The 27,045-nt window shown below is 43.0% G+C and overlaps 1 protein-coding gene across 1 annotated transcript in view; it reads left to right on the top strand.

Moving 5' to 3' along the window:
• The first annotated feature begins 11,719 nt into the window (after positions 1 to 11,719).
• LOC111864726 (unconventional myosin-Va) overlaps positions 11,720 to 27,045 on the top strand; it is a 113,778-nt gene continuing 98,452 nt past the window's right edge. The window contains exon 1 of the mRNA XM_023852212.2: positions 11,720 to 12,103. Coding sequence (XP_023707980.1) covers positions 12,077 to 12,103 — 27 coding nt within the window. The 5' untranslated portion in view covers positions 11,720 to 12,076. The remainder of the gene's footprint in view (positions 12,104 to 27,045) is intronic.

Raw genomic sequence — 27,045 nt, 5'->3', positions numbered from 1 at the left:
TAGAAGTAAGGATTAAGTGTGTATTTGTAAATGTATGTAAATACAGACAATAGACTTAATACAGACTGACTAACAGATGACAGACCCGACCTCTCGTCAGAAAGGGCGCTACATACAGACAAGACAGTAACTTTCATTCAAAAGTATTATCTGGTCATGAGCCCCAGCTGGGGCTCGACACCAAGACAGACAGACTGACCGACCGTCAGTTGTAACATGAACCTCGCCCTCGCCTCGCAAGTCAATCGATCATCAGAGAGAGATCTGACACATCATTGAGTCTTGGAACGTTGCAGGTAGAGATTGTCTGTCTGTACCCGTTTGGGATTCATCGGTTTGCAGTGTGAGTGTACGTTTTTGATCCATCCATCGAAGTTATGAGATCAGAGAGAATGTCTGTTTGACGATTCGTCTGGACACGGTCGTTGAAAAATTTTGCTCGGGTGGTGGAAGTTTGGCAGGAATGAGATTAGTTCGAGAGATGTTTACGGAAGGAGTTTTTGAGCGGTCTCAGGTGACCATAATCTTAAGTGTGTTCGCCTGCAGCCTCTTAGTTGACTATTCTGCCACCAGTGCATAGTGCGTGGCTAGTTCATCGGAGGCGGTGGCGGTCCCGTCTGCAACGGACGAAATGGCGGAGCCGACATCTTGCGAAACGCGGTGGAATGCAATCGTGGCTTCGTTTGACAGGAACCTCGTAACTTAAGAATCAGTAATCCTGAATGCCAGGAAGATATCGACTTACTGGGGAAATGATTACAAATGATTGGGCAGCTTATCCATACATCGCCCTCAATAAACGGAAACGGCACAGTATGGAACAAACTTATATCGAAATCGGAGGCCGAGAGGACAGTGCTGTGTGAGCACCTCGAGGGCAAGACGCTCTTTACAGCCATGATGCGCCTCTATGCTGCCATCCACAGGGAGATGCGAGAGTCTCTCCTGCTGGAAGGAAAAGAAGATTCAGCCGAGGATTTTCGCGAACAAAGGAGACGAATGCGAAACTCCTCAGGAGATTAATCTAAGAAACCGAAGCCATCACCTAGCCCCCAGGATCCTAGATTAAAATCAAAGAATTAAGTTGAAATAAAGAACATCTTTGCGCCCCTGAGGACGTCAGGTATGGACGTGGAAGAGTTGACCAATAAGCCGGGAGAGCAGCAACAGTCGGACAATCCAGGTAGGCCGCCTCCAATTGTATTAACCTCCACGACAAACCTGATGCAGTTGCAGAGGAAGGTCAAAGAACTAGTCATCGGCAATTTTGAGTTCCGCAACACCAGGAGCGGGACCAGAATTGTCACGAAAGAAATGGCGGACTTCTCAGCCGTCAAATCTTTCCTAGAAAGTAACAAGCTATCTTAATTAAATTCTTTCCTAAGGCTGAGAAACACATCAAAGCTGTTATCCGTCACCTTCCACACAACACTCCAGCGGAAGATATCTCTGACGGACTGGTGAGTCTGGGGTTTGACGTCATTAGCGTCAAACAAATGACCAGTCGTCGGACTCCTCCAGAAGGAACAGATAACATCTACCTTCCCTTGTTCCTTATCACACTTCTTAGAACGGAGAAGTCCCAAGAAAACTTCCGACTGAGCAACCTCTGCAACATTGCCATCAAGGTAGAGGCGTAAAGAGCACAAAACGGGCTCACACAGTGCTACAACTGCCAGCAGTTCGGCCACGTTTGGGTTAACTGCAAACAGCCGCCACGTTGTTTGTGGTGCGGAGGTGGACACTTAAACAAGGAGTGCCCAGAAAAGGAAAACTCTGCCTCCACCCCAGTATGTTGCAACTGCCGATTGGCGGAGGGAGAAAAGCCACATCCCGCCAATTATCGGGGTTGCAAACATGCCAAACAAGAGCAACAGAGAAGGAAGGTTCAGGAAACCTCCAAAACTACGGGAAGGGTGTTCTCTTCAGCCACCGTCACTCCAGGTATCTCTTTCGCGGTGGCACTTCGAGGCAGTACAGCAGAGCAGCATCAGCGCCCTCAGGAAAGCCATGTTCCGGTGGCTCCAGCTACAACAGAGAAGCAGATTGTACCGGCCCCTGCACTTCAGAAGGAAACAGGTCAGTCAGTTCATGCTACAAATGTAAACGGTCAGTCTCTCGACAATATGTTAACAGTAGTTACTGTAGTACAGCAGATTATGACAGAGGTCAGTGGTGCAGTGTCCGAGGAGGACAAAATAATGGCCATTACCTAAATTGTTCTGAGTCTTATGAAACAGAATGGCCACTAGTGTTCATAGGCCCCTCAAAGTCACAGCATTTAACGCGAACGGCATTGGGAGGCAGCGCTATGAGCTCACTAAACAGCTCCAAGGTCTGCACGTAGATGTGGCCCTGTTTTCAGAGACACGTCTGAAACCTCATGAGAGGTTTTTATTCCTAATTACCACTTTTATATAATCGACCGCCAGTCGGGCAGAAATGGCGGAACTGCCGTTGCAGAAAGAAAAGGCATTCCCCACAACCATGTAGACCTACCACCCCTTGCTTCAGTAGAAGCCACAGGGGTCTGCATACCAATTGGTAATAGCGAAGTGGTGCTTGCAGCTGCTTACAAATCTCCAGGCTAAGCCTGGAGTGATGCTGACATCACTGAGCTCTTAAGCTTCAGACGTAAGTCTATTTTGGCAGGTGATTTGAATGCTAAGAACCCCTTTTGGAATAGCAGAGTTTCAAACCCCTCAGGCTTGAAACCCGTTGATTTTTTTTTTTGGATAGGAGTAATTTCGAAATTTCAACACCACAGTGCTCCACTCATTATTCCCCTGCGGGAAATGGTGATGTGTTAGACATTGTGGTTCACAAAAATATCAGAGTGTCAAAGGTCATCGTCTCTGATATTTTGAATTCAGATCACCTACCAATAGTATTTCACATACTGGATCACGTTAAACTTAGCAACCTTTCGGAACCCATTGAAAAATTTACAGATTGGGGGCGGTTTCAAAGCCTCGCTTCTGAATTAATATCACCTAAACTTGAAACTAATTCGGGGGTAGAAGCCGATAAAGCGGCACGCGACTTTACAGCCTCTATTGCTTCGGCATACAGGCTATCGACAAGTAAAGTTACACTCTCGGACATAAACAACGATCTTCCTGGTCTAGATCGTTTGATAAAATATAAACAGAGGCTACGAAAACTGTGGCAAGAAACCAGGGATCCAGCATGTAGAACGGCAGTCAATTAGGTTACCAAATCAATCAAGCGAATGACCGGTAAAAAGACACTTGAACGGTGGGAAACAAAAATAAGTAACGCTGAAGTCACACCTCAGTGTATATGGCCCATTGCGAAATCTCTCCTTCAGAGAGACGGACCTAGGGCACCAACTGCTATTCATGGTTCTTCTGGCCTTTGAAAAAGCCAACGAAATTGCCGACTGTTTGGAAATTCAATTCACGCCACATGACCTGTGCAATGAAAACCATGAAGAGTGGGTGGAGGCTAGAGTTCAAGCTCTGCTGGAAGCCATGGATGAAAACCCCCCTTCTGAGGATCAGACCATGTGACGTTCAGAAATTAATAAAATTCCTGAAATTAAAAAAGGCATGTGGAATTGACGGCATCCCAAAAGAATGCCTCAGGCACCTTCCAAGGCGACCATTGGTTCACCTAACTCACTTATTCAATCACTGTTTTCGGCTCTCTCATTTTCCAAGTACTTGGAAAGAAGCAAAAATAATAACTTTACCTAAACCGGGTAAAGACCCGAAATTTCCTCAAAATTTACGTCCGATCAGCCTCCTGTTCACAACAGGAAAACTATTCGAAAAATTAATTTTGAAATTCCTCCATAAACATATTGAAGGAAGAGGCCTGCTCAAAGCAAGTCAGTTTGGTTTTCGTGCACGTCACAGCACGACATTGCAATGTATGAGACTGGTGGACCACGTGACCATTAATTTCAAGAATAAAATGTCTACGGCTGCAGTGTTCTTGGACATCGAAAAAGCCTTCGATACCACGTGGCACTCAGGCTTGCTGTTGAAATTATCAAAATTGGAATTCCCCAACTCTTTGACCAAGCTTATTGTGTCCTTTCTCTCTAAACGTAAATTCAGGGTCTCTGTTGAAGGCGAAATGTCAACGCCAAGATTAATGCAAGCAGGGGTGCCACAAGGTTCTGTCCTTTCCCCTACTCTTTTCAACTTGTATATTAATGATGCCCCCCAAACACATGGTGTTCACCTGGTCCTCTTTGCGGACGACACCTGTCTATATGTGACAGATCGCAAAGAGGGTTTTATTGTTAGAAAACTCCAGCGCGGTCTCAGCTCAGTGGAGATCTGGTGTGTGCGCTGGAATATAAAAATTAATGAAGATAAGACTCGGGGGTCTACTTCTTTCGTGGTCCTCGACCGCCTGAGTCTTGTCCTACTCTAAATGGATAGAAATAGTCCATTTGTAAATAGTGCAAAATATCTAGGTGTAATCTTCGATAAGAGAGTGACATGGAGATTACACATAGAAATGATCGAAAGCAAGGCCTTCAGAACATTCGTTAGAGTATATTCACTATTCAAAAGTGAGCGATTGAGCGCTAACATTAAATTGACCCACCATAAAGCTCTTATTAGATCTGTAATGACTTATGCTAGTCCCGCCTGGGAGTTTGCTGCAGACACCCATCTTGTTAAATTGCAGCTCCTACAAAACAACGTTCTCCGCACCATTGGCAATTTTCCAAGGTGCACACTGGTCCGCGATTTGCACATGACATTCAAAATCCCGTACGTATATGACTTGATAACAAAATTATGCAGGCAACAAGCAGAAGTCATACGAAATCATGATAATGAGAATGTTCGCAACATTGGACAAGGCGAAGCCAGCCACAGGAAGTATAAGAGGCTTAAACTTGGCGGCGGTCAGGCATACGACCGTTCAAGTGACTAGACTGCCGTGGTAGCGAATAATCCTGGAAATAGGGCGTAATCTTCTGTACTGAGCCTGGACTGACAGAGGCCTTTTATATATTGTACATAAAAGTAAGAAATAAGTGTGTATTGTAAATCTATGTAAATACAGACAGTGGACATATTAAAACAGACTGACTGACAAATGACAGACCCGACCTGTCGTCAGAGGTGGCGCCCAACATGGACAGGACAGTAACTTTCATTCAAGAGAAATATCTGGTCATGAGCCCCAGCTGGGGCTCGACAACAAGACATACAGACTGATTGACCGTCAGTTGTAACATGACCTTGACCTTGACCTTGTAAGTCAATCAGTTCCAATCAGTCAACGATCAGTCTTCAGTCTTCGAACAGCCGTCTTCAAGCATTTTTCAACAGTCTACAAGCAATCAGCACACTTCGTCCCCAGCGTCGGTCTTCGGAGGCATCGGCGCTTCGCTGCGCCAGGCACGACTGTCTCGGCTGTCCGGCGGTCACACCCCCGACTCACTTGGCAACTCGGCCGCCTCGATTCGCCTTTAGTCATGCCCGACACACTGGGCAACTGGCCTAGCTACCGCCTCTCCGCTCCTGCGACCGCGCTCGGCAAGGGAACCTTTTTCCAGCAATTAAGGAACCTCCAGCAACGGCCGCACTACGGCCAGTCAACTGACTCAGCCGCCTCAACACACCGCAACCAACATCCCTTCCCACCGGCGCGCGCCGCGCTTCTTCATCGCCCAAGCATCTCAGCAACCAACGTTCCTTTTCAGGACATACAAACTGTTCCGAAGAAGTGGGTTGTCATTGGAGTAACGACACAAAAACCCCACACGTGTTTAATGACTAGGGTCGCGGTTTGGATTGGTAATCAGATTTATTGGATCCTTATAACTTCTAACTACTGTTGTGCCCCAGGTTATTAATGGGTATGCTTTATCCTAACAAGGTGTCAAATTTATGTTTTATCAATTAGAATATAATTATAAGTTTTATAAATTTAACTACGTAGGGTGAACCACAATTTGTAAACAGGCCGGAAGCCAGAGTTGAGACGCCCTACATTATTTAGCCATCCGGTGTCAGTTGTACAGTCTATAGAAATTGCTGACGAATTAAGTGACGAGACGAGGCAAGTCTCGCACCGCGCAGTTTGCTGACTTTAAGGGTTTTGCTAGAGCATCTTTTCGTAATGTTAAATTTAAAGGGGCTCGGGCGGAAAGAGCCGCGAACACTCAGATTTTAAGAGTCACTCGGAACAGTCGCGTAGTAGGAAGGAGACGCGATGGAGTCAGATGTCTTCTTTTTGTGAGCGTACTTGCCTGTGTTCGGATCACTGATGATTGTTAGTATATGATTCTGGTTCAATGCTTTTAGTTAAACTGTTTTAGTATATAAAGTTTGGAGTGTAACCGAGTAATTCTGAATTATTGAGTGATGGTTTAGATACCAGCATTTGGTTAATAATTAAGTTTGGATGGTAACCATTTATATTTATACTGGTATGTTGGTTTGAGGTTGTAGATAATGCTAATCATGTGAGTTTGGTAATATAATGAAATTTGAAAGTGCCCGTGCATTTGAATGTTTTGTTCGTCAACATTTATGCAATTGTTACACATAAAATGATAGAATTTTTTACAAAAAGGGGAATGAGTTTGGCGATCACATTTTTAGGAGGATTGAATTTGTTGGTTCATTTTGTGGAAAGTAACTGGACTCCGGGTAATGGCAGAAACCATGCAGCAGTAGTGGACAAGAATTCAAGTAATGAGAATAATTGCTGGTTGTATGAAGAGTCTGAATAGTAGAAGCATGTCATCCGTGTACTGAGTTTGAAGTTACAAGTAAAAGTGTTGGTTTGTGCCATTTAGGTTTAGCGTATTATGTGTATTGACAGGTTGTTCGTTGTAATGGTGTTCATTTCATTATATATTACATTATTGTTGTTGATGAGTATTCGATTTATTTGTGGATCCCCCTAGTGCAAGTATGTTTTCCACCTCACAGGTTAAGAATTATCCACGGACGTCCGATAGGGGGTGAGTACAGTCACTGACCCCTATTAGGGCACAACAAATTGGTGGTAGCGATAAGATATAAAAAGACATTTTTGTGTCGCAATCGTTGCGGCATAATACTAAAAATTACTACAACAGTTTAATGTCAATTGTATTTTGGACTTGCGAAATGTGAAATATATGTATGTATGTACTAGTTCCCACACCTAACTAATTACTGTAGCGCCACTATGTTTTCCCACTCTTCACTACACTCTCCCTCGCTAACAGATCCACAGCTTGTGTGTTCACCGGCGTTTGTCCTCGCTGGATGACGTCTGGCTCATAACTATTTGGCGTTTGCTACGCAGCGGTTTACAACAATGCGGTTTCCTTCATCTCGCACGCTTCGCCATGGGTCGACTGTCTGCTACGACCTACGACGGGTCTGCTCCCAACTGTTCCAAGTCCCCAAAAATTTGCCGCCCTGCACTACGGCCCATTTGGCCCATACGTAAATACGAGCTTGGAATAATGTCTGTATTCTAACTAATTTCAACGCTCAAGTTGGTGGCACTTTGTTACTAAATACAATCTTCACTGTTGACATGATAGCAAGAAGACTTTTTTTAAGCGTTGTTTACAGAAATATATTTCCTTCTGCTGCAGTTGAAATACTTGTAGTTAGCATAGTTGCCCAAAAATTAATAATTAATATTTTAGACAACCATTGTAGTATTGTGAGCCGGGATATCGTAGTCGGCATAACGACTAGCTACGGACTGGACGACCAAGATGTCGGAGTTCGAGTCCCAGTAGGGTCAAGAATTTTCTCCGCATCGTCAAGACCGGCTCTGTGGTCCAACCAACCTCCTATCCAATGGATACCCTCGGCTCTTTCCCCGGGCGTAAAGCGGCCGGGGTGCGAAGCTGACCACTCACCTCAAACTAGTGCCGAGGTCAAGAAAATGTGGACCTATACATCAACTCCCCCATATGACTTCATGGTGTAGTGCTTAATTAGTTAGGCACAGGAACAACTTTAACCTTTACCATTTTAGTATTATGAGACTGAGGTGTTCTTGTAAACTTATATTGTCACGCGTTAGTGACTAGACACGGGTGTTTGAATTTTTTTTTTCCTTGGCACTACAGCCCCAGTGGGCCTAGGCCTACCTCAATGAACTTCTCCCTTAACTTCGGTTTTTCTCGATCTTACACATTCGGTAGTACTCCTTGGGCGGGTGATCAGCTCGTCACAAGGCCTCTACCTGTACACAAACACAGAAAAACACACACACACAAACTAAACATTCATGCCCTGAGTGGGATTCGAACCCACGACCCCGGCTTCCAAACGAGTGAAGACAGTACATGCCTTAGACCGCCCAGCTACCCTGACCGCTCGGGGTTTGGGTTGGTAATTAGAATTATTGAACACTTTAGAACTCCTAACTACAGGTAAATATAACATTGCCGCTAATCTACGCACAGAAGAAATTACTATAGCACACACTATTTTTTTATTGCTAGTGGGGTGGGACTAAGTCCCTTGTACTGCGGCCACTTCTGGCCTATTGTACCAGCCCCAGATGATAGGTGAGAGTGATTGTGGAGCAGTTGGTGGAATGAAGATTGGCAGGGGAAACCGAAGTACTCGGAGAAAACCTGCCCCAACGCCACTTTGTTCACCACAAATCCCACTTGACCAGACCCGATATCCAACCCGGGCCGCCGCGATGGGAAGCCAGTGACTAACCGCTTGAGCTATGGCACGGCCTATATCACACACTAAGTCTCGGTATTTTTTAGTCTTCGCTAGTCGTTGCTTGGTAACGCCTCCAATAACAGAGATTCTTCTACTTCTGTGCTCACGTCGTTGACATATCACAAAACACTGTCCCTCGGCGGTCGGTATGTCGGTTAAATTGCTGCTGGCTCTAGCTAGCACAGCCATTCCTGACTTCATATCACCTTGAGATCCATGATCAAGATTTATGTTCCCTCCTAGACAAAAGCCTTGGTAAGCTTGGTAAGCCCAGTCCAATAAATTTTATTGTATTGTAACACCTGCTTGGTGTTTTCCCTGCCAGTTGAACAAGTTGCACTTTTGAGTGGCGCAAACAATTCCCAGTACTACCGCTGCTATAAAACTATCATTAATCCACTAAACCACATTGTACACATTATTCAGTAACAACTAATAGCTATGTCTTCACTAGTTGTTTCTTGGTAAGGGCTTCTCCCTCTTCTGACTCGACAACAATGTACTCGTTAACTGGTAGAGTGTTCTGGCAAAGGAGATAACTATCTTCCTCTCTCAATTCGGATTGAATTTCAGCAATCTGTCGAAACCGTCTCTGGAAACAAAACAGCATAGATGGTATGGTCATGTGTATGAGTGACTCTCGATGGGGTTTCAGATTGGATATTGGATTCATTGACCACTTATACACACAACCCGCAATTATGAGTAATTGCAACAGTCTCACTATTTTTATTATTGCTAGTGGGGTGGGACTAAGTCCCTTGCACTGCGGCCACTTCTCGCCTTTTGTACCAGCCCCAGATGATAGGTGAGGGTGATTGTGGAGCAGTTGGTGGAATGAAAATTGGCAGGGGAAACCGAAGTACTCGGAGAAAACCTGCCCCTGCGCCACTTTGTCCACCACAAATCCCACTTGACCAGACCCGGGATCGAACCCGCGCCGACGCGGTGGGAATCCAGCGACTAACCGCTTGAGATATGGCGCGACCGTAACTGTCCCACTAAGTTACACACTCCAAATATCACTGTATCCGCGGCACACGTGAAGTCTTGCCTTCACAGCCTGACTTTCAACTGATTCCGTACTTAACCGCCGTCACGTTCTCCCATACGTTTGGCGTCACTTTTGACTGGGCTTCTTCTTCAAGGCTTCAAGCCCCAACAAGTTTTTCACCACCTCTAACTGCCCTACCTGGTGTTGCCGCTGCTGAAGTTGCTAGGCCGTGGCTGGTTTCTGCTTGACCAGGCTCCACCGCTTCTTCCTTACGTCGAGATTACAGCGGGTTTGAATTTCAGGATTCGACCTGATTGTATGGGCGCCAGCAAACAGCTAGACGCGGTTTGCGATTCATTGTAAAAGGGGGAACGCGTGAGTAGGTGAAAGCTGGCGATGGATTTGACTAGCTAGTGGCGATGAGTCTCTCCTCAGGTCGGCTACGGTTTAGGCTCGGACAAGTGAGGGTGAAGCACATCTAACCAACATAATTCACTGTGCCACTACACTTTATTGCTCTTCTTAAAGGCACTCGGCTGTACAAATTCACACAATCTGATGTAGTTTCGGCTTTCAAGCAGCTGGTGTTACACTTGCACAAATTGTACTCGATAAGCTCGACTTACAACCGTCCGCTTAGGGATTAAGCCAAATCAATATATGAGTCGTTATGAGCAAAATTTTGTACTTAGAAATTTCCTTTAGCGCGTGTGATGCGGGGTTTGCCTCCGCCAAGTTCTAAAGTTGACAGACGACTAAAAATCTTAGAGTGAACTCTCTGCCGAGCCAGAGGTCCTAACTGCGTTGTATCCGCCTATTCTCCTCTCCTCCTAATTTCCCGGATAGGCTGATTCAAATAAGAGGAGTTGGTTTAATTTTGGTCCCGGCCAATGACCGATTGTTTTTAAGGGAATTTCGCCCTAAAAGACCAAACGGAGACATTGACAGCGATGCAACTTATGAGGGGTCGCTAATGATCTCCTGGCACTCCCACTTTTGACTTACGGCTGGTAGAAACTGTCACTTCTCGAATATTCAAAGTGGCTTGCCGCTGTAAGTCTAATTCTCAATTTCTAAAGAAACTCAGTGGGGTTTCCTGAAGTATCATTTCTGCCCTTCTGGAAAATAACACCAGATGCTTGGACGCAAGGACTAGCAGATGTCCTTCTCCGCGCAAGCTTGGTCTGTCTGCTCATTGCCCACTCCTTGTTCTGACTGTGTGTCTTAAACCTTTGTTTCTTCACAATTCTTAGTATTTACTGTAACATCTGCTGAAATAAAAAAAGGGGGGGGGAGTGAAGGATTTCAATGGTGCGGTTACAGTACAGAACTGTCTTGGTTGCCCCATTTGTCTCCCTTGTGACTCCCCGGCACGGCCTGCACAGAAAACAACGTTCATTCTCGTATGTGTATTCGTTGCAGCGTGAATGTGTTTACCGAGCCGTTCCCTAGCAGCGGCCGGTCTCTTCTTGCCTATCAAGAATCTGCTGCCTAGCAACGGACGTCTTTCCGTTGTCAATTTCGTGGCCGTTGCCTAGAAATGAATGTTATTTCAGAGCCGTTCACTAGCAACGGCTGTTTCTATGGCTCCGCAGCTCTTATTTGTGCAAACATGACATAGTATTTTCAAGAAAATAACGTTACCCGCACAGGGGGCCTAAACGCGAAATGTAGATTTTGTCGAAACCGACTTTGCCGGTCGGACGGGTTTCATTGAGGTTCGGTATTCGGTAACTAGCCTATCGAGCAACAATCAGCTCCGTCTGTAAGGTAACACAGTCAAGGAAAGTCGTATATGACGAAGTATGAGTTAGTACCGGTAAGTACAATACGGCAGAATATCTTTGCACCGATTTTTGTTTTTTGCTGTTGAGACACATGCCGCTAGTATCGCTTTCAAAGATGTGGCAAAGGAAGAAGTGTGGTATTGATATACGTACATTACTCGTATATGATCGTTGTTATGTTTTTGACGATTACATTAATAACACGAAAAAATAAAAAGAGAATGTACATAGTACGTGGAATATCAGTAACGAATGTACACGTTTACCCATCGTTCTGTAGGATGTGTTACATCTTTCCGTTTAAACTACCGCAGTGCTTGAACAGCTGCGAAGAGATGTGGTCGACTGTCGGGTCATCAGTTTGATACTGTTTGTTAAATGGTGGCTAAAAAGGCATCGAATTGACTTCGAATTGTGATGTGTGTGCTGCATTATGTTTGTATTTGTGAGTGACATGTGTATTTACAAATCTGTTGTAACTATGAAGCCTTCGTTTTTGGAATCTGTATGCAATATGTAGGAGTAACTTTCGGCAGTGGCCCGAGCACGCTTTGAGAAGTGGGCACGAAAGCAAAAGTATATTTCTTACTAATTTATATAAAAGCATGTCTACAAGGGAGTTGTATACTAAGGTAAGAATAGTTGAACAATACTGTGAAATGAGGCATAAAATGTGTAGTCTGTTACGTGTCATTCAGCATTTACTATGATAACACTTTTCAGGTGCGCTGTCATCCGATGTGAATATTGTTTGTTATTAATACAAATTGTGTCATTAGCTTTCTTGGTTTTTCGTTTTGGTCTTTATTAGCTCATGTTACAACCACGGGGATTCTGTAGCTTCCAGTGAATTGTATGTTGTTAATACATGATAATGATGTGTAGTGGACTGAGCTGCTCAGGTGGAATTTACTCTCAGGCTTTTATGAAGGCACTGATGAAGTTCCGAACGCCACAAAAATTTGGATATCTTTATCAGGAGGATAATTGTTAACTGCTTAAGGAAGACCTTGTGCGATAAAGTTAGTTGGTTGTTTGCTGTAATTGGTTAGCTAGGACCAGCTTAGAGAAATGGGGTATGAAGATGAGAAACAAGTTGAACTGAATCATGACATGATCCGGTGGCAGGACATCTATAGCACTGATGAAATCTGACTTTCCCAACAAAGGGAGTTAAGCGTTATCATAATCGTTGCTGTATTATAGTCCATGCTAAAAGATTCTGTTATCTTCTGGTTGCAGATGGAGAAGAGTGCCTCCAGGTATTACGTATAAGATCTAAAAGTTTGTGACAATGGGTACATTAGTGCAAACATTATGTTTTTGAACATTATTTACCATCCTGTCTTTGTCTAAGAACACTGTCCTGTTTATTTTTCAAAACACATTGTTTCTGAGGCTGAATTCTACCTCCATCTTCAGGTAAAACCTACTCAGTTGGGCCCAGTCAATAGAGCTAGTCCCTATTTCCGGAGGTGGAATCCAGTCTCTGAAACATTGTGTTTTGAGAAATATAAAGGACATTGTTTTTAGATAAAGACAGACGATGGATAATGTCCAGAAACATAATATTTGAAGTTTTTTAGTTAATTTGCACCCACAACTTAATGAAATCCTGTGGTGTCATGACAAGGAAGGGCCCAGTTACAGTGTTCACTGCTGTGGAAATCTCAATTTTCTGGTTAGCTGTGAACTTACCAGAAAGTCCCATGAAGTAGAAAAATTCTTCGATATGACCGAAGCAATGAAAATTGGAGCTCAGGATAACTCCAGTGGTACAATTTGTAGTGATGGCACTGATTTTTCAGGATCTGTACAGACAGGAAGTTGATATACAACAGTTGACTTGTTGGATATTATCTGTTGTCCTGTTTATATTTCAAACAATGTTTTCAAGATTAGACTCTGCCTCTATCCTCAGGTAGAAAACCTACAATGTTGGGCCCAATTGATGGGGCTGATGCCTATCTCCAGACCAATATTGGTTATGAAGTTAATATCTGCTTACAGACAGTAACATTGTTTCCTAGCATAATGCTTTATTGCTGTCACCACGATTATTATTGTCACTGTCACTGTCATCATTGTCATTGTCATTGATGACAAGGAAGTTGTAGCAGCAGATGTAGCTTTATTTTGTATGATCATTAATTATATTGATCCTGATTAATTTAAATATCCACCATTAATTTTGTAAATCTGTGTGTCTTATTCTTGACTTGTTTCACTCCAGCCATTTCTGTGTATAATGCAACACAAACAATTCACAGTCCCTCTTTTATTTTAAAATATCTTTAGAATTTTAAATCTTTCTATGCCATTTTTTTATGCTTGATTTTTTAATGTACCTCCTAAAATTTTTTCATTCATAACGTAATTTCACTGAGCTTAGCTTGGATTTTAGGAGCTGTGGTAGGCCCATTTTGTGCCTTTCCCTGTTCCTCTCATGACAGTCTTTGAATCATTCTCCAATGGAAACAATAGGGGAAAGTATTCTATTGTAGTTGTTAGTCCATATTTGAGTGAAGAAGTGGCATTAATTCAGCAGACTGTGTTTCCTTTTAGGAATTCTTACAGCTTCCTGTATGCATGTAATGAGGTAATTAAGTCAACCATTTAGTCAGAACCTGTTTAACATATCAGATTACCATCTTAATGTGTTTATTGTGTTTATCTTCTTAATGATGGAGAGGTCATTACTTCGGAAGTGTGTCACATACTGACTGGAAAGATAATTTGCCTCAGTAATAGAAGTAAAAGGAAAGTGTTTCTCCATGAATTTCAGTTTTAGAATGGAGGGACGTTCTTTTATTTGGGTAAATACTGTATTTGACTTTTGTTATGACAGAGTGTTATTTGAGTTCTGATAAGAACTCATTGCCTTGTTTGACTGGCTGGAAATTGTCTCTTGTGTGAAAGTAATGAATTAAACAGAATGATTGGTGTAGTGACCAGCATGAAGTGCTGTTTCACCTAAAGGCATATTCTTTATGACACTGCAAATTTGACTGTCCAGTCACAGAGTTGTGCCCTTGTTGACTGGTGTAGAGTGAGGTAGACTCATGGGAGAAAGACTTTATGGTCATGAAAATATAGTTGTGTCTTACAATTTTGGGATGAAATTGTTGAATTTTGTCAAACATCTTAGGCAGGGTCTACATCAAAGGTGTGCTACATGCGACCTGAAATACTGCATAACATGCAACACAACAAACTTATGTGAGAACTGTATATTCTAAATTGACAGTCTAGACCAGTGGTTCCCAAACTTCCTCAGTTTGTGGAGCTCTTGCATGTCATGTTGCTGTCTGTGGGACATCCATACCATTTACTTACTCATGGAGCTGAGCCCTTCTTGGGGAGCTGCCAATTATGCAGCTACTCAAGAATTTCCCAGAATTTAATGGAACCCAAAGGTTCATTACCATGTTCACAGGAGCCCTCCATTGGTCCGTATCCTGAATCAGATGAATCAAATCCATACCATCACATCCTATCTCTCTAAGATCCATTTTACTATTGTTCACCCATCTATGCCTTGGTATCCCCAGTGGTCTCTTTCCTTCTGGCTTCCCCACCAATATATTATATGCATTCCTCGTCTCCACCATTTGTGCTACATGCCCTGCCCACCTCATCCTCCTTGACTTGATCATTCTAGTCATACTTGGAGAAGAGTACAAGTTGTGAAGCTCCTCATTATGAAGTTTTCTCCAGCTTCCTATCACATCATCTCTCTTTGGTCCAAATATTCTCCTCAACACCCTGTTCTACATGCTATACATATACATAATGTGACATAATGGCTGAAAGAGAAATAGCGGAATGAGAAGAGGCAGCTGTTTGTTAGGCATCAACTCATGTTGCCAGCCGGTAAATACATGTACATGAGCACGGAAGCTTAAGAATCTCTGTTGTTAGATGCCGTTACTAAAGAATGACTAGTGTGGACATAGAAGACTTTATATGTACTGTAGTTACAGTGATCTTTAGAAAGCATGAATTAGTGAGACTTTTATAGTTACTTGTAGTTGTAAGTGTTCAGTAATTCAGTTATCAATTCAAACCCTGTGTCTGATCACATACACAGGACAGTATATTACATTCAGCAGGTCAAAAATTAGTTATAAATGTCTGCAGAAATTGGAATAAGTCATAAAAACACAAAATATATATGCACGGTACAACTGAAGCTTCCACATAAAAAATAAAATGAAAACTATAAAATACATGTACACAGAGGTTTCATATAAGGTATTCAGATGCTGCAAATAGATCCACCATACATCAGTACATCAGTACTTTCCTCTTACACAATTTATACAAACATTTTTGAGTAGATTATGAATCATTTTTAGATAACAGGAATATATCAGCAGAGTAGAATGAGTGTGTGTTTAATGAACTTCATTGTAAATAACCAAGAAGGTTTTCAGACTAAATCAGTTGTGCGCAGAGGTAATACATCGAATGAGCACCTTCTTCATAGACCTGACACCAACCTCTCATATTTCCAGAAAAGTAGATACTATGGGCATGTTGGCATCAACATTTTCAACAATTTACCATCTGCTCATAAATGTCTTATGAATGAAAACACACAATTTAATCCTTCACCGCCTGTGGGCATTTAAATTCCTACTCAACTACTGTGTCGGAGGATATTAAAATATTTAAATTGGAGTGTGCAACATTTCACTTAAGAGTGTAATAAATTGGGAAAAACTGGAGTTTTTTTTTTCTAACTTTCACACTACATTCAGAAATGTATATAGAATCGCGGCATTGATCCACACTGCTTTAAAATTATTTTTTGGCGCAGTAAGCCTATAAAAATTATGAATGATAATATCATATTATCTTAGAAGTCCAACTGGGTGTGTTAGTCAAGAAAACATTCCACACAGGGTCCCACGTCACACCAGTACACAGTTTTTGACACACAACATGCCGTTAAGAGTTAAATATCTTTCTAGCACTGATTTAATGAAAATGTATGGTCACATGGAAGAGGTAAGATCTCTAATCTCTTAAACATACCTATATATGAATTTATAGGTTTCACACCCACCGTGATTTTAATTAATTTATTTTGTAGTAGCAGTATCTCTTTGTTGCTAGATTAATTGGCCCAGAAAATTATTCCATGCTTCATTATACAGTGAAAATAGGCAAAATAAATTGACAACTATACAACAGCAATGACAACAAAGAAAAGCGGTCATTATTAAATTGCACTTAACAAAGGCAAAAAAATTAAGTATGTATATAAAACATTGCAAGAAGTACATAAAATAAGAAAATTCAACCAATTTACTTTATGTGTATGTATGTGTGTGTGTGTGGGTGTGCTTTATATATGGCACATGTGGTAGCATAGTTGGTTGAGGCATTATGCTACAAGCTGGAAGGTCGCAGGTTCGAGTCCCGATGAGGTGATTTTTTCAGTTCCAGCCACACTATGGCCCTGGGGTCGACTCAGCCTCTAACAGAATTAGGTACCAGGAATCTTCCTGGAGGTAAAGGGCAGCTGGCATGTAAGGCTGACAACTTTACCACCATCTATTAGCCGATTATCTGGAGATAATGTGGGAGCCTGGACGTCTCACAACCCTCTGGGCCTTCACGGCCAGTTACAGGGGTAGCTTTTACCTTACCTATATATATATATAAGATTTGGAAAAGACCACTGGTGCTCGAGTTCGGTGGCAGAACATCTTGACCTAGCTCACAGTGTATTTTTTGGAAACCACTGGTCTAGACCAAGATATTCAAACAGCAACATGACAGATACACCAGTGCTACTGGATTTCGGCACCGATTGTGCTGCATATTGTGGCCTGTGTTAAGTCATATATTGTGCATCTTTGGTGATGTTGTGTGATTTTAGTTGAATGTAGAAGGAGAGAAATTGATGTTTAGGAGGTGGGGTCGAATACCTCCACCGTGACCCTGCTAGTTGTAGGAGGCGACAAAAAGTGAAGTCTCAAATTTGAGACAGCAATATACAAGGTGTGTCCCAAAAGTCATGAAATATATTTTTTTTTCGCGCTCCTACTGGTCGGAGCGCGCTGGAACCGGTTGGGTTGGGGGGGGGGAGGCCTTTAGCTTCGCAGCGCGCCCAAGGTCAGTCTGCTCGAGCATCGGAGGCGTCAGTATCGCTTATTTAGTGCACCTGTGTTTTGTGACCACGTCACGGCGCGCGATGGCGGATACTTTCGAACAACGTTGCGCGGTCAAGTTCTGCACAAAGCTCAACAAAAAAGCTGCCGAAACTCACGAACTGCTTAAGCAAGCCTACGGGGAGTCTGCTCACACCTCGGCTTCCCCACACCTCGGCTTCCCCGAAACCGAAGAAGGCGAAGATGAGCAAATCCAAAGTGAAAACAATGCTCATCGTCTTTTTCGACGCCAAGGGTGTGGTCATGACAATGCGCCCAGCCACACGTTTCTGCTCGTCCGTGAGTTCCTGGCGAAGCACCACGTGGCAACGCTGCCGCAGCCACCCTACAGCCCCGACCTAGCTCCGGCCGACTTCTTTTTGTTCCCGAGGATCAAGACTGCACTCAAAGGACGCCGTTTTGAAAGCATTCAGGCTATCCAAGCGGCCGTGATAACAGCTTTAAATGAGGTTCCCGTCGAGGCCTTTGAGGGGGCGTACCGGGCATGGGAGAGTCGGTAGAAAAAAAGTGTAGATGCTCATGGACAGTACTTCGAAGAATATTAACACTTTGTACCGATATCATCAATAAATTTAAATATATATATATATATATATATATATATATATTATTTCATGACTTTTGGGACACACCTTGTATGGTTTCGAGTACCAAGGGACTCGAACCTGAGAAAGACTTGGCCGGTAAGGGCCAGCAGCATATACAAAAGACAGACCCGTCCTCTTGTCAGAAAGGGCGTCCCACATCAACAAACCCAAAATTGTCTTACAATGATAAAAATTTGATCATGAGCCCCAGATGGGGTTTGACACGAAGACTGACTGACCGACCGTCAGTCACAATGTTACTTTGACTTGGAACCATGGCAGTGAGTGACAGAGACTTGAGGGTCTTGAGTTCTGAGTTCGTCGTAGAAGAAGAAATAGTAGCGGCGGAAATGGAACCAAACGTACAGAAGAGTACAGGAGGGCGGCCTGTGATGATTTAACTTGTGACTTGAAGACTTTATCTGTAATATTTGGAGTGTGTAATTCAGTGGGACTGTGTTGGGATCCGTTGCCAGGAGACGACTAGTGAAGACTAGGAACCCTAGTGCGTGTGCAACAGTGAATTGGAAAGTGCGTAAATCAGCGATAGCACCATATTGCCTGTATTTAGTTAGTTTAGTTAGTTATTGGAGAGGGTGGATTTCCCCATGCACTGAGACCTGTACTGGCCCATTGTGCTTCGCTCTATGATTTCTACCAGTCTCTATAGCCTTACCGGTACTGGTGCTTACCATCAGTCCCGCCCAGCCAGCTAGACCGGCTCTACTTAGCTGAGAGGTATCTATAATGCTTCCCCCATCTACCAGAGGTATTAGAGACTGCTGTTGGGCGGGAAACGTTCGTTAATTTGGCTCAGTGACCTCCTTTGGAGATATGAGGTTCTTTTACGTGCCGTAAAGCTACGACACGGGACCCACGGCTTAAAGTCCCTCCCGGAGGACTTGTTCCCTGATTTTTTCCGCCCTTAAAAATTCGACGACCTCCGCCGGGTATTTGAACCCGCGTACAACGAGTCATGAGGTGGGAACGTTACCTCAAGACTACGGAGGCCGCTTTTGCCTGTATTTAAGTGTAATTACGAGTAATAGAGAGCATGTAACCGAAGTGCTAATAAATCCAATCATCCGAACTAGAAGACTGCCATTTGCAGTAAACTAGGCAATTATATATGAAAATATGAGGTTCGTGCAAAACACTGATATCTCTGCTATGATTTTTAAATTGTACCCTAAACTATTGAAGAATGTAAGGCGTTGGGATTCTTTACTCCTGTTTAGTTATTTTTAAAATACAGTTCTGTAAAGATTGAAATGAAATGTTATCTTTACTATACTGTAGCATTAAAATTTTCATTTAAGAGTCATTGATACAGTGCCATAGACAGAAAGACAGATAGTCTTAAACATTATTTGAGAGTTAATCTGAACGTAAAAGTGGCATGCCGTTGTTAGTGATATATCACAGTCACTTCTGAAATTGTTTGTTACTGAGAGGTTTTGGTCGCGCCATAGCTGAAGTGGTTAGTTGCTGGCTTCCCACCGCGGCGGCCCGGGTTCGATATCTGTTCTGGTCAAGTGGGATTTGTGGTGGACAAAGTGGCGCTGGGGCGGGTTTTCTCCGAGTACTTCGGTTTCCCCTGCCAGTCTTCATTCCACCAAATTCTCCATCATCATAATCGCCCGGGGCAGGCTACAGTAGGCCAATCAGTGGCCGCCGTGCCGAGTGGACCCGGTTGGACTCCACCCCCCACTATGCGAATTATAAAAAAAAATAGTGAGAGGTTTAGCCCTCGGGCGTCAAGACATTAGCACACCTGAAAACAAATGGTTCAGGTCCAAATTAGAAAGTGATAAAGTATGGAATAGCTACAGGAATTTTATACAAGTGATTCTTTGTTCTAATACATTCTTGCTTTCAGTTGTTCTCGTGGAGCGGGAACATGATAATTACTATTCAGTCAGCATCCATTGACGGATCCGTGACTTTCTTGTTATTCTCCCGCCCCCCTTTATTTCTGCTGTAGCGAATCAGTTCATTAACCTCTCCCACCTCAGAGAGTGTGGGAACATACTGGATGTACTAAATAGCTGAGCAATGTGTGTTTCTGTCCATGTATTTATTACAGTATCTCGTTTGCTTCCTAGACTTTTTTTTTCCTGGCTGCCCTTCATGAAATTGCGTTTGTAATATACAAGCATCTCTCGCCTATAGAAACGAAAATGATCTCACAGTACAAATGTATCACTAAAGCAGGCCCTGTCTTCAGAAGGACATTTTAGGTGCCATTATTAATTGCAAGACCGCCTCTGTGGTGTAGTGGTCAGAGTTCCTGGCTACAGATCCAGTGGTCCTAGGTTCGATTCCCTGCACTATCAGATTTTCTGACAAGTAGTAGGTCTGGAACGAGGTCCACTCAGCATCGTGTGGATAATTGAGGAGCTACTTGAATGAAAAGTAGCGGCTCCGGCCTAGAAAACGGAAATTAACGGCCGTGGGGTTTCGTTGCGCTGACCACGCGACACCTTCAGTCCGTTAAAGTTGGCACTAACTTTGCCGACAAGCAGCGGTCGCTCGGTCGGTACAGTTCGCTTGCGGAATAAAACCACGGAGTTTGTTTGTTTTTAATTAAACTACTTAAGCCACGATTCAGGATATTTAAAATTGTTGCTGTACTGGTTGAACATGGCCACCCTGACTTTCGCTTTCCGTCGTGTCACCCAGATCTTAATCCTGTTGAAGTGATACGAGGATCGGTTAAAGAATATGTCCCTAGAAAGAATGCCAGTTTCTGACTAGCTGTACGATGCTATGAAACTGGCCGAGAAAAAGTTCAATGTCTTCAGAAAGAATGAATGGAGCTCGAGGTACAACAGTGCCTGTCAGTGAGAACAGAACTCCTTGCGACTGGAACCTATTATTGACGACATTTCGGAACAAATTATAGTCAACTTACAAAATGACAGCGATACCAGTAGCTGTAGCTGAAATGGGGAAGGGGAGGAAGACGAAGATGAGGAAGAGGCTGGGGAACTCAGTGAAACTGAAGCTTTGTAGAATGTTCACCAGCCACTGAAGGTAATTCAGTCTGTACTTACGTTTTGCTGTTTAATAGCAAGAAGAAGCTCTTCCCCCACTTGCGTCGCCACCACTGCCAGACACTGTTCTTACCTTCCTTCTTGCCCGTCTCAGAGCTCATATCCGACTTGACAACTTCTAATTTTTCTAGCATAAAATCCAGAAGATTTCTCCTGATAATATACTGAAAGGATTGTGATATTGGATAACAAAGATAAAGGTAAGGTACGCCATGAAGGCGTATGGGGGAGTGGCTGTATAGATCCATATTTTTTTGACCTCGGCACTAGCTGGAAATGAGTGATCAGCTTCACGCCCCGGCCGCTTTACTCCCCGGAGAGAGCCCCCGGTACCCATTAGATAGGAGGCTGGGTGGGCCCCAGAGCTAGCCTGGACGATATGGAGAAGAGAAAATTCTGACCCTACCGGGACTCGAACTCCGACCCCTAGGTCGTCCAGCCAGTAGGCACTCACTATACCGACTGCGCTACCCCGGTTCTGTGATACTGGTTATATGAGTGTAAAGGAATAATTAGCGTACAGAAGAGATATCACCCCAATAACATTATGGAGATGATAATTCAGTTCAGTTCAGTTCTTCATTATTTATATGCCGCAAGGCCAATTGCAGACAGAGCACAGTGTAGATACAAGTAATTACATTATGGACAATCACAACATAAAGTCAAAGACAAATTACAGGCAAGCACTGGAGGAAAAAGACATTAATGCAGACAAGTAAAGAAACGAACAGTAATAATAATAATAATTTCATTAACATAAATCTTAAGTTGTTATTGAGAACGGAGAAATGAAAGTATAAATATTTAACTGAGAAATGAAAAGTATAGATATTGAGACAGGATAATATTAATTCAGTTTAATTGCTGTTTATGTTCATGCAAATAATAGTACTAACAGTTACACCATATTTACAAATCGTTTGAGGCGAACTTTCCTGGCTCCGAATACGTCAACACCCTGCAGACAACATTAGCAGCTGCTGCACATCTAGCAGAGGGACAATTTTTAGATGAGCAGACACTGAAGAAAGCAGAGTCTCTGAGGAGCAGGAACTCTGAGACCAACAATTTCCTGAACAGAAGGACAGAATTTAGAGCCAAAATAAACTTGAATAAGAAAGAGAGCATCAAGGCGATGTCTCCTAGTACATAAAGTATGTAATTTTAACTCCTCAAGAGCAAGAGAATAATTGTAACGAACCTGAGGAAAGAAACGACTAAAACAGAGGGCCGCAAACCTCTGCTGGATGCGTTCCAGCTTGTTGGCATCAGTTGACGTAATCGAATTCCAGACTACGGACGCATATTCAAGTTTAGACCTAACTAATGCAGTGTACAATCTTAACATACAGTCTAGAGATGAGAAATGTTACGAACTAGACCCAACAGTTTAGTACAGTGAGAGAAAATTTAATTGACCTGGTCATGGAAATATTGCTTAGCATTAATAAACACTCCCAGGTCTTTTATAGAATCGGTCCTGGATATTGACGATTGACAAAGTTTATAGTCTTAGTTCAGTTGCGTTGGTTTTCCTGGAGACGGATATAACTTTAGTTTTACTGATGTTGAGTTTCATACAGTTAGCAATGCACCAACCTTGTATAGGGTAGACAGTCTATATAAGGACAATAAATTAATAATCATTCAAAGAAAAATTAAAGTTAACGTTATCGGCGGAGAAAAATAAGTACATTCCAATGGTTATGCCAGTATGTGGCGAGAACGGACAGTCTGCATGCGTACACACACAGAAGTTAGCAATAGTAGCAATAACTCAATTAATTCATAGTTGTTAGTGTGCTAACACTAAATGGAGTAGTCCCATCCTACCGCTGAAAATGACGTGTGGCCCGCATTCGATTCGATTCGATTCCGAGACCCCTAATCTGTTTATTGACGGCGGCGCGAAACAACCCGCAGAAAGGAGGAATACGCTGCGTGCAAGTTCAGTGTTGAAGTGTCACGCGTCACAACGCACAAGACAACGATCTGAAAGTTAAGGAATATGTGCATCGCCTAATAACTGGCACGTTTCCTCTGTTTGATACCCAGTCAGTTGTCTAAACAAATCCTCCGGTTAATCGGGAGTCTGCTGTACCTGTTAAGAGCCGGGGTAGCTCAGTCGGTATAGCGACTAACTACGGGCTGGGCGACCAAGGGGTCGGACTTCCGAGTCCCGGTGGGAGCAAGAATTTTCACTACTCCATGTCGTTCAGACCAGCTCTGGGGTCCACCCAACCTCCTAACCAATCGGTACCGGGGGCTCTTTCCCCGGGGGTAAAGCGGCAGGGTCATGAAACTGACCACTCACCTCCAGCTAGTGCCGAGGTCAAGAAACTGTGGATTTATACATCCACTCCCCCATACGCCTTCATGGCGTAGTGCTTAATTAGTTAAGCGCAGGGACAACTTTACCTTACCGTACCTGTTTGTTGAAGGTTCCTAAGTATGTATAAAATGTAACAAGTTCTTATTTCTCCCTTTTGTAATTTTTTTTAAAGCAGTAATGAATGTTGTGTTCTGTACTGCTTTAGAATGTAGAGGAAAAGGAGAAGTGGGGACTGCAGGAACGTTGTGTGGAAAAAGAAGGAAAATCAGAAAGAGAGAGTCGATAGATCAATATTTTCCCCTGGTCGGAAGGCGGGAGAAGTTACTGCGCTGACGTATGCTCTGTCTACTATGTGAACGCGAGTGCGTCATCGTAATTTGATGACGTTGGCCGTTACGTCATATTTACAAAGTTACTAGAGTCTATTTTTAACATGCTCCGGTATTCATACGCCTGTGGGAAATTCAAACTTTACATATACTCGTACAGGACGTTTCTTCCGTAAGTTTTAATGGAACTGTGTCGCTCTCATGCGCACATATACTGCTATGTATGTGCGCATTAGTATGCCCGTGCAATGAAAACCACATCACTCTATAATGGAGGCCTAATCACTATTACACTTTCGGTTGTAAGAGGACGTGAATGAACGAATATGAGGTAGGCCTTGACCAGCCCTTGCACCGCGACCTTCAGTGATCTCCTGTGCATCCCCCTCTGTTTCATCCCTTCAACAGTCCTACGCATCGAACGAAGTGTGGTGTGTTACTTAGAGGGGCGACTTGGTACTCACCTGTCTCCGTGAAATAGTGGCCTAGACGAGGAAATCTTAAGTAAGATATAGCCTCACAGTCACGTGAGATATGTATTTCGCTGATTCATTTTTTCCAGGCACCTTTGGCAGATGGGATTATTGGTTAATCTCATTTTGAAAAGGTATCCTCTCAGGTGACAAGTGTCGTATCACCCACCATAACTGGTTTCTGTTTAGCTGTAATATTTTCTTGGTTCTTCTGGCAGAGGTTCCTTATGGGAAACCGTCTGAGTCCTGTAAGGACTTCGAGTATTTTTTGTGGTCACTGTTTGTCCAGTCCCTGACAGCCTCCTCAGAACTTCATTTGTGACACAATGGCTTGCTCAGTATGTACGCCGTAATTGAACTAATGTCTCTATGTGTGAAGCCGGTAAATGTAAAGTTGTCCCTGTGCTTAACTGATTGAGCACTACGCCATGAAGGTGTGTGGGGAGGGGATATATACATCCACGTATTCTTGACATCGGCACTAGTTGAAAGTGAGTGGTCGGCTTCACGTCCCGGTCGCTGTACCCCCGGGGGATAGAGTCCCGGGTACTCATTAGATAGGAGGCTCGGTGGTTGGGCCCCAGTATGGACGACTTGAAGAAGAGGAAGACTTGCCCTACCGGGACCCGAACTCCCACCCCTCGGCCGTATGTGTAGATCGTGGCAATATTTTGTGTAAGTCTGTAGCAACTTTACGGAGGCATGAACTGTCTTCGCTCGCTCGGACGCCGGGATCGTAGGTTTGAATCCCACTCGAGTCATGGATGTCTGTGTGTGCTTTTATTCTGTGCCTGTGTTGTCCTTGCGACGGGGTGAACACTCGTCCAAGGAGCCCTTACATTTGTGTAAAAAAGGTTACGAAACTGAAGAAGAGGCCAGGGCCCAACAAAGGGCTGTAGCAACTTCGCGATAACCGCGACACCCATAACAATTCTCCAGGTATCGCTTGACTAGGAATCAGATCCCAAGATAAACATGTAAAATAGTATTTGCAGATTTACCTTAACTTTCTCTCCATTTCAGTATGATTCTGCTGTCTACAATCTACTATGCATATTTCTTTTGTATAGTTAACCTACTTAATTTATATATTGTTGAAGATAGAGAAAAAAGAGGATATAGTTTTCGCTGTGCTTAATTAATTAAGCACCACGCCATGAAGACGTATGGGGGAGTGGAGATACAGCTCCATTGTTCTTGATCTCGGCACTATGTGGAAGTGAGTGGTCAGCCTGACGCCCCCCACCTCTTTACGTATTGGATAGGAGGCTCCTCATAGTCTGTCTGGACACTGTGGAGTAGAGAAAAGCCCCATGCCTTTGCCGTCCAGCCCGTAGCCCATCACAATGCTGACTGCTATCCCGGCTCCATGTATAATGGTAATCATGTGAAAGTGTAAAGTGAACATTAGCGGAAAATTTGGAAACTCTTAAAAGCCACCATTGGCCTAGCGTTGTGTGTATGGACACATACCAAGAAGAAATTAAATGGAGTTACCGCTGCTGAGTCCTGCGATCGGAACACGTATAGTGTACTTAGCCATAGCATAACCTCAGTACACGCAGGGCTAATACCATGATTACTAGGGCCCGGATTTCTATGACATGTCATATTTTTTTCCTAGGGTTTATTCCTATTTTTAAATGTAATTATGCATGTTTCCAGTCATTCTTATTGAAATTATATCTTTTTTATTTTGCATATAAATGCATATTTTAGAGTTTTATTGGTTTTACAGCATATTTTGTCATAATTTTGAAATAAGGTCATTTTTTGTCATTTTAGAAACAATTCTTTGATATAATGTAAAATTTCGGCTCCATAATGTTTTGTGTTACAAAATAAATTTCAGGCTGGACTGTTGCTTCAATGTGGAATAGAGTTCAGGTACATGAATTCATATTAAAAACCATATTTTTGACTGGACTGTACTTGCAGTTACAAAGGCGAAAATTTTTGAAATGCAGCATTTATGACCTGGCAAGCCGGCCTTTCCCAGTCGAGGCAGGAGGGAGTCAAGTGTAACGGGTATTCTCCTATTGTACTCCGTCTTACTATAAGGTATATACATCCAATTCTTTCTTGGAGGGCTTAGAAGTATTCTATTTATATATGTGGAGGGCGTTATAAGACTTCAGTTTGACTTTACAATGCCTAAAGTGAGTACATGTAGTTCAAGGAGCGCAAAGTTGCGTAGTTTTGTACAGGTGTTTGGTGAAAAGGTGTTTAGTACCGATTGCAAGATATTTTATTGTAAGTTGTGTGGCGTGAAAGTTACGGCAGAAAAGCGATTTACTGTGCGGCAGCACATTAAACATTTACCATGTTTAAATGTTTAAGCAGATTATCTACAAAGGATAGCAGACAAAGTTTGTTGTTTAAAAACGGTTCCACTAATTCTTCTTCTTCTTCTCCTTCACCTTCTTCAACGAACAATGGTTCGGAATTTTCGAAGGATTTGTGTCAGTGAATGGTATCTTCGAATATTCCATTAAAGAAATTGCATAATCAGCACTTCAGACAATTTTTGGAGACATACACTAGTCATCCTATCCCAGGTGAATCGACGTTAAGAAAGAATTATCTCTCTACATGTTATGAAGATATGTTAA

This window comes from Cryptotermes secundus, unplaced genomic scaffold (assembly GCF_002891405.2).
Source record: "Cryptotermes secundus unplaced genomic scaffold, Csec_1.0 scaffold522, whole genome shotgun sequence".
NCBI classification, from domain to species: Eukaryota; Metazoa; Arthropoda; class Insecta; order Blattodea; family Kalotermitidae; genus Cryptotermes; species Cryptotermes secundus.
The sequence above is the reverse complement of the archived record's forward strand: the minus strand, read 5'-3'. Positions and strand labels throughout refer to the sequence as shown.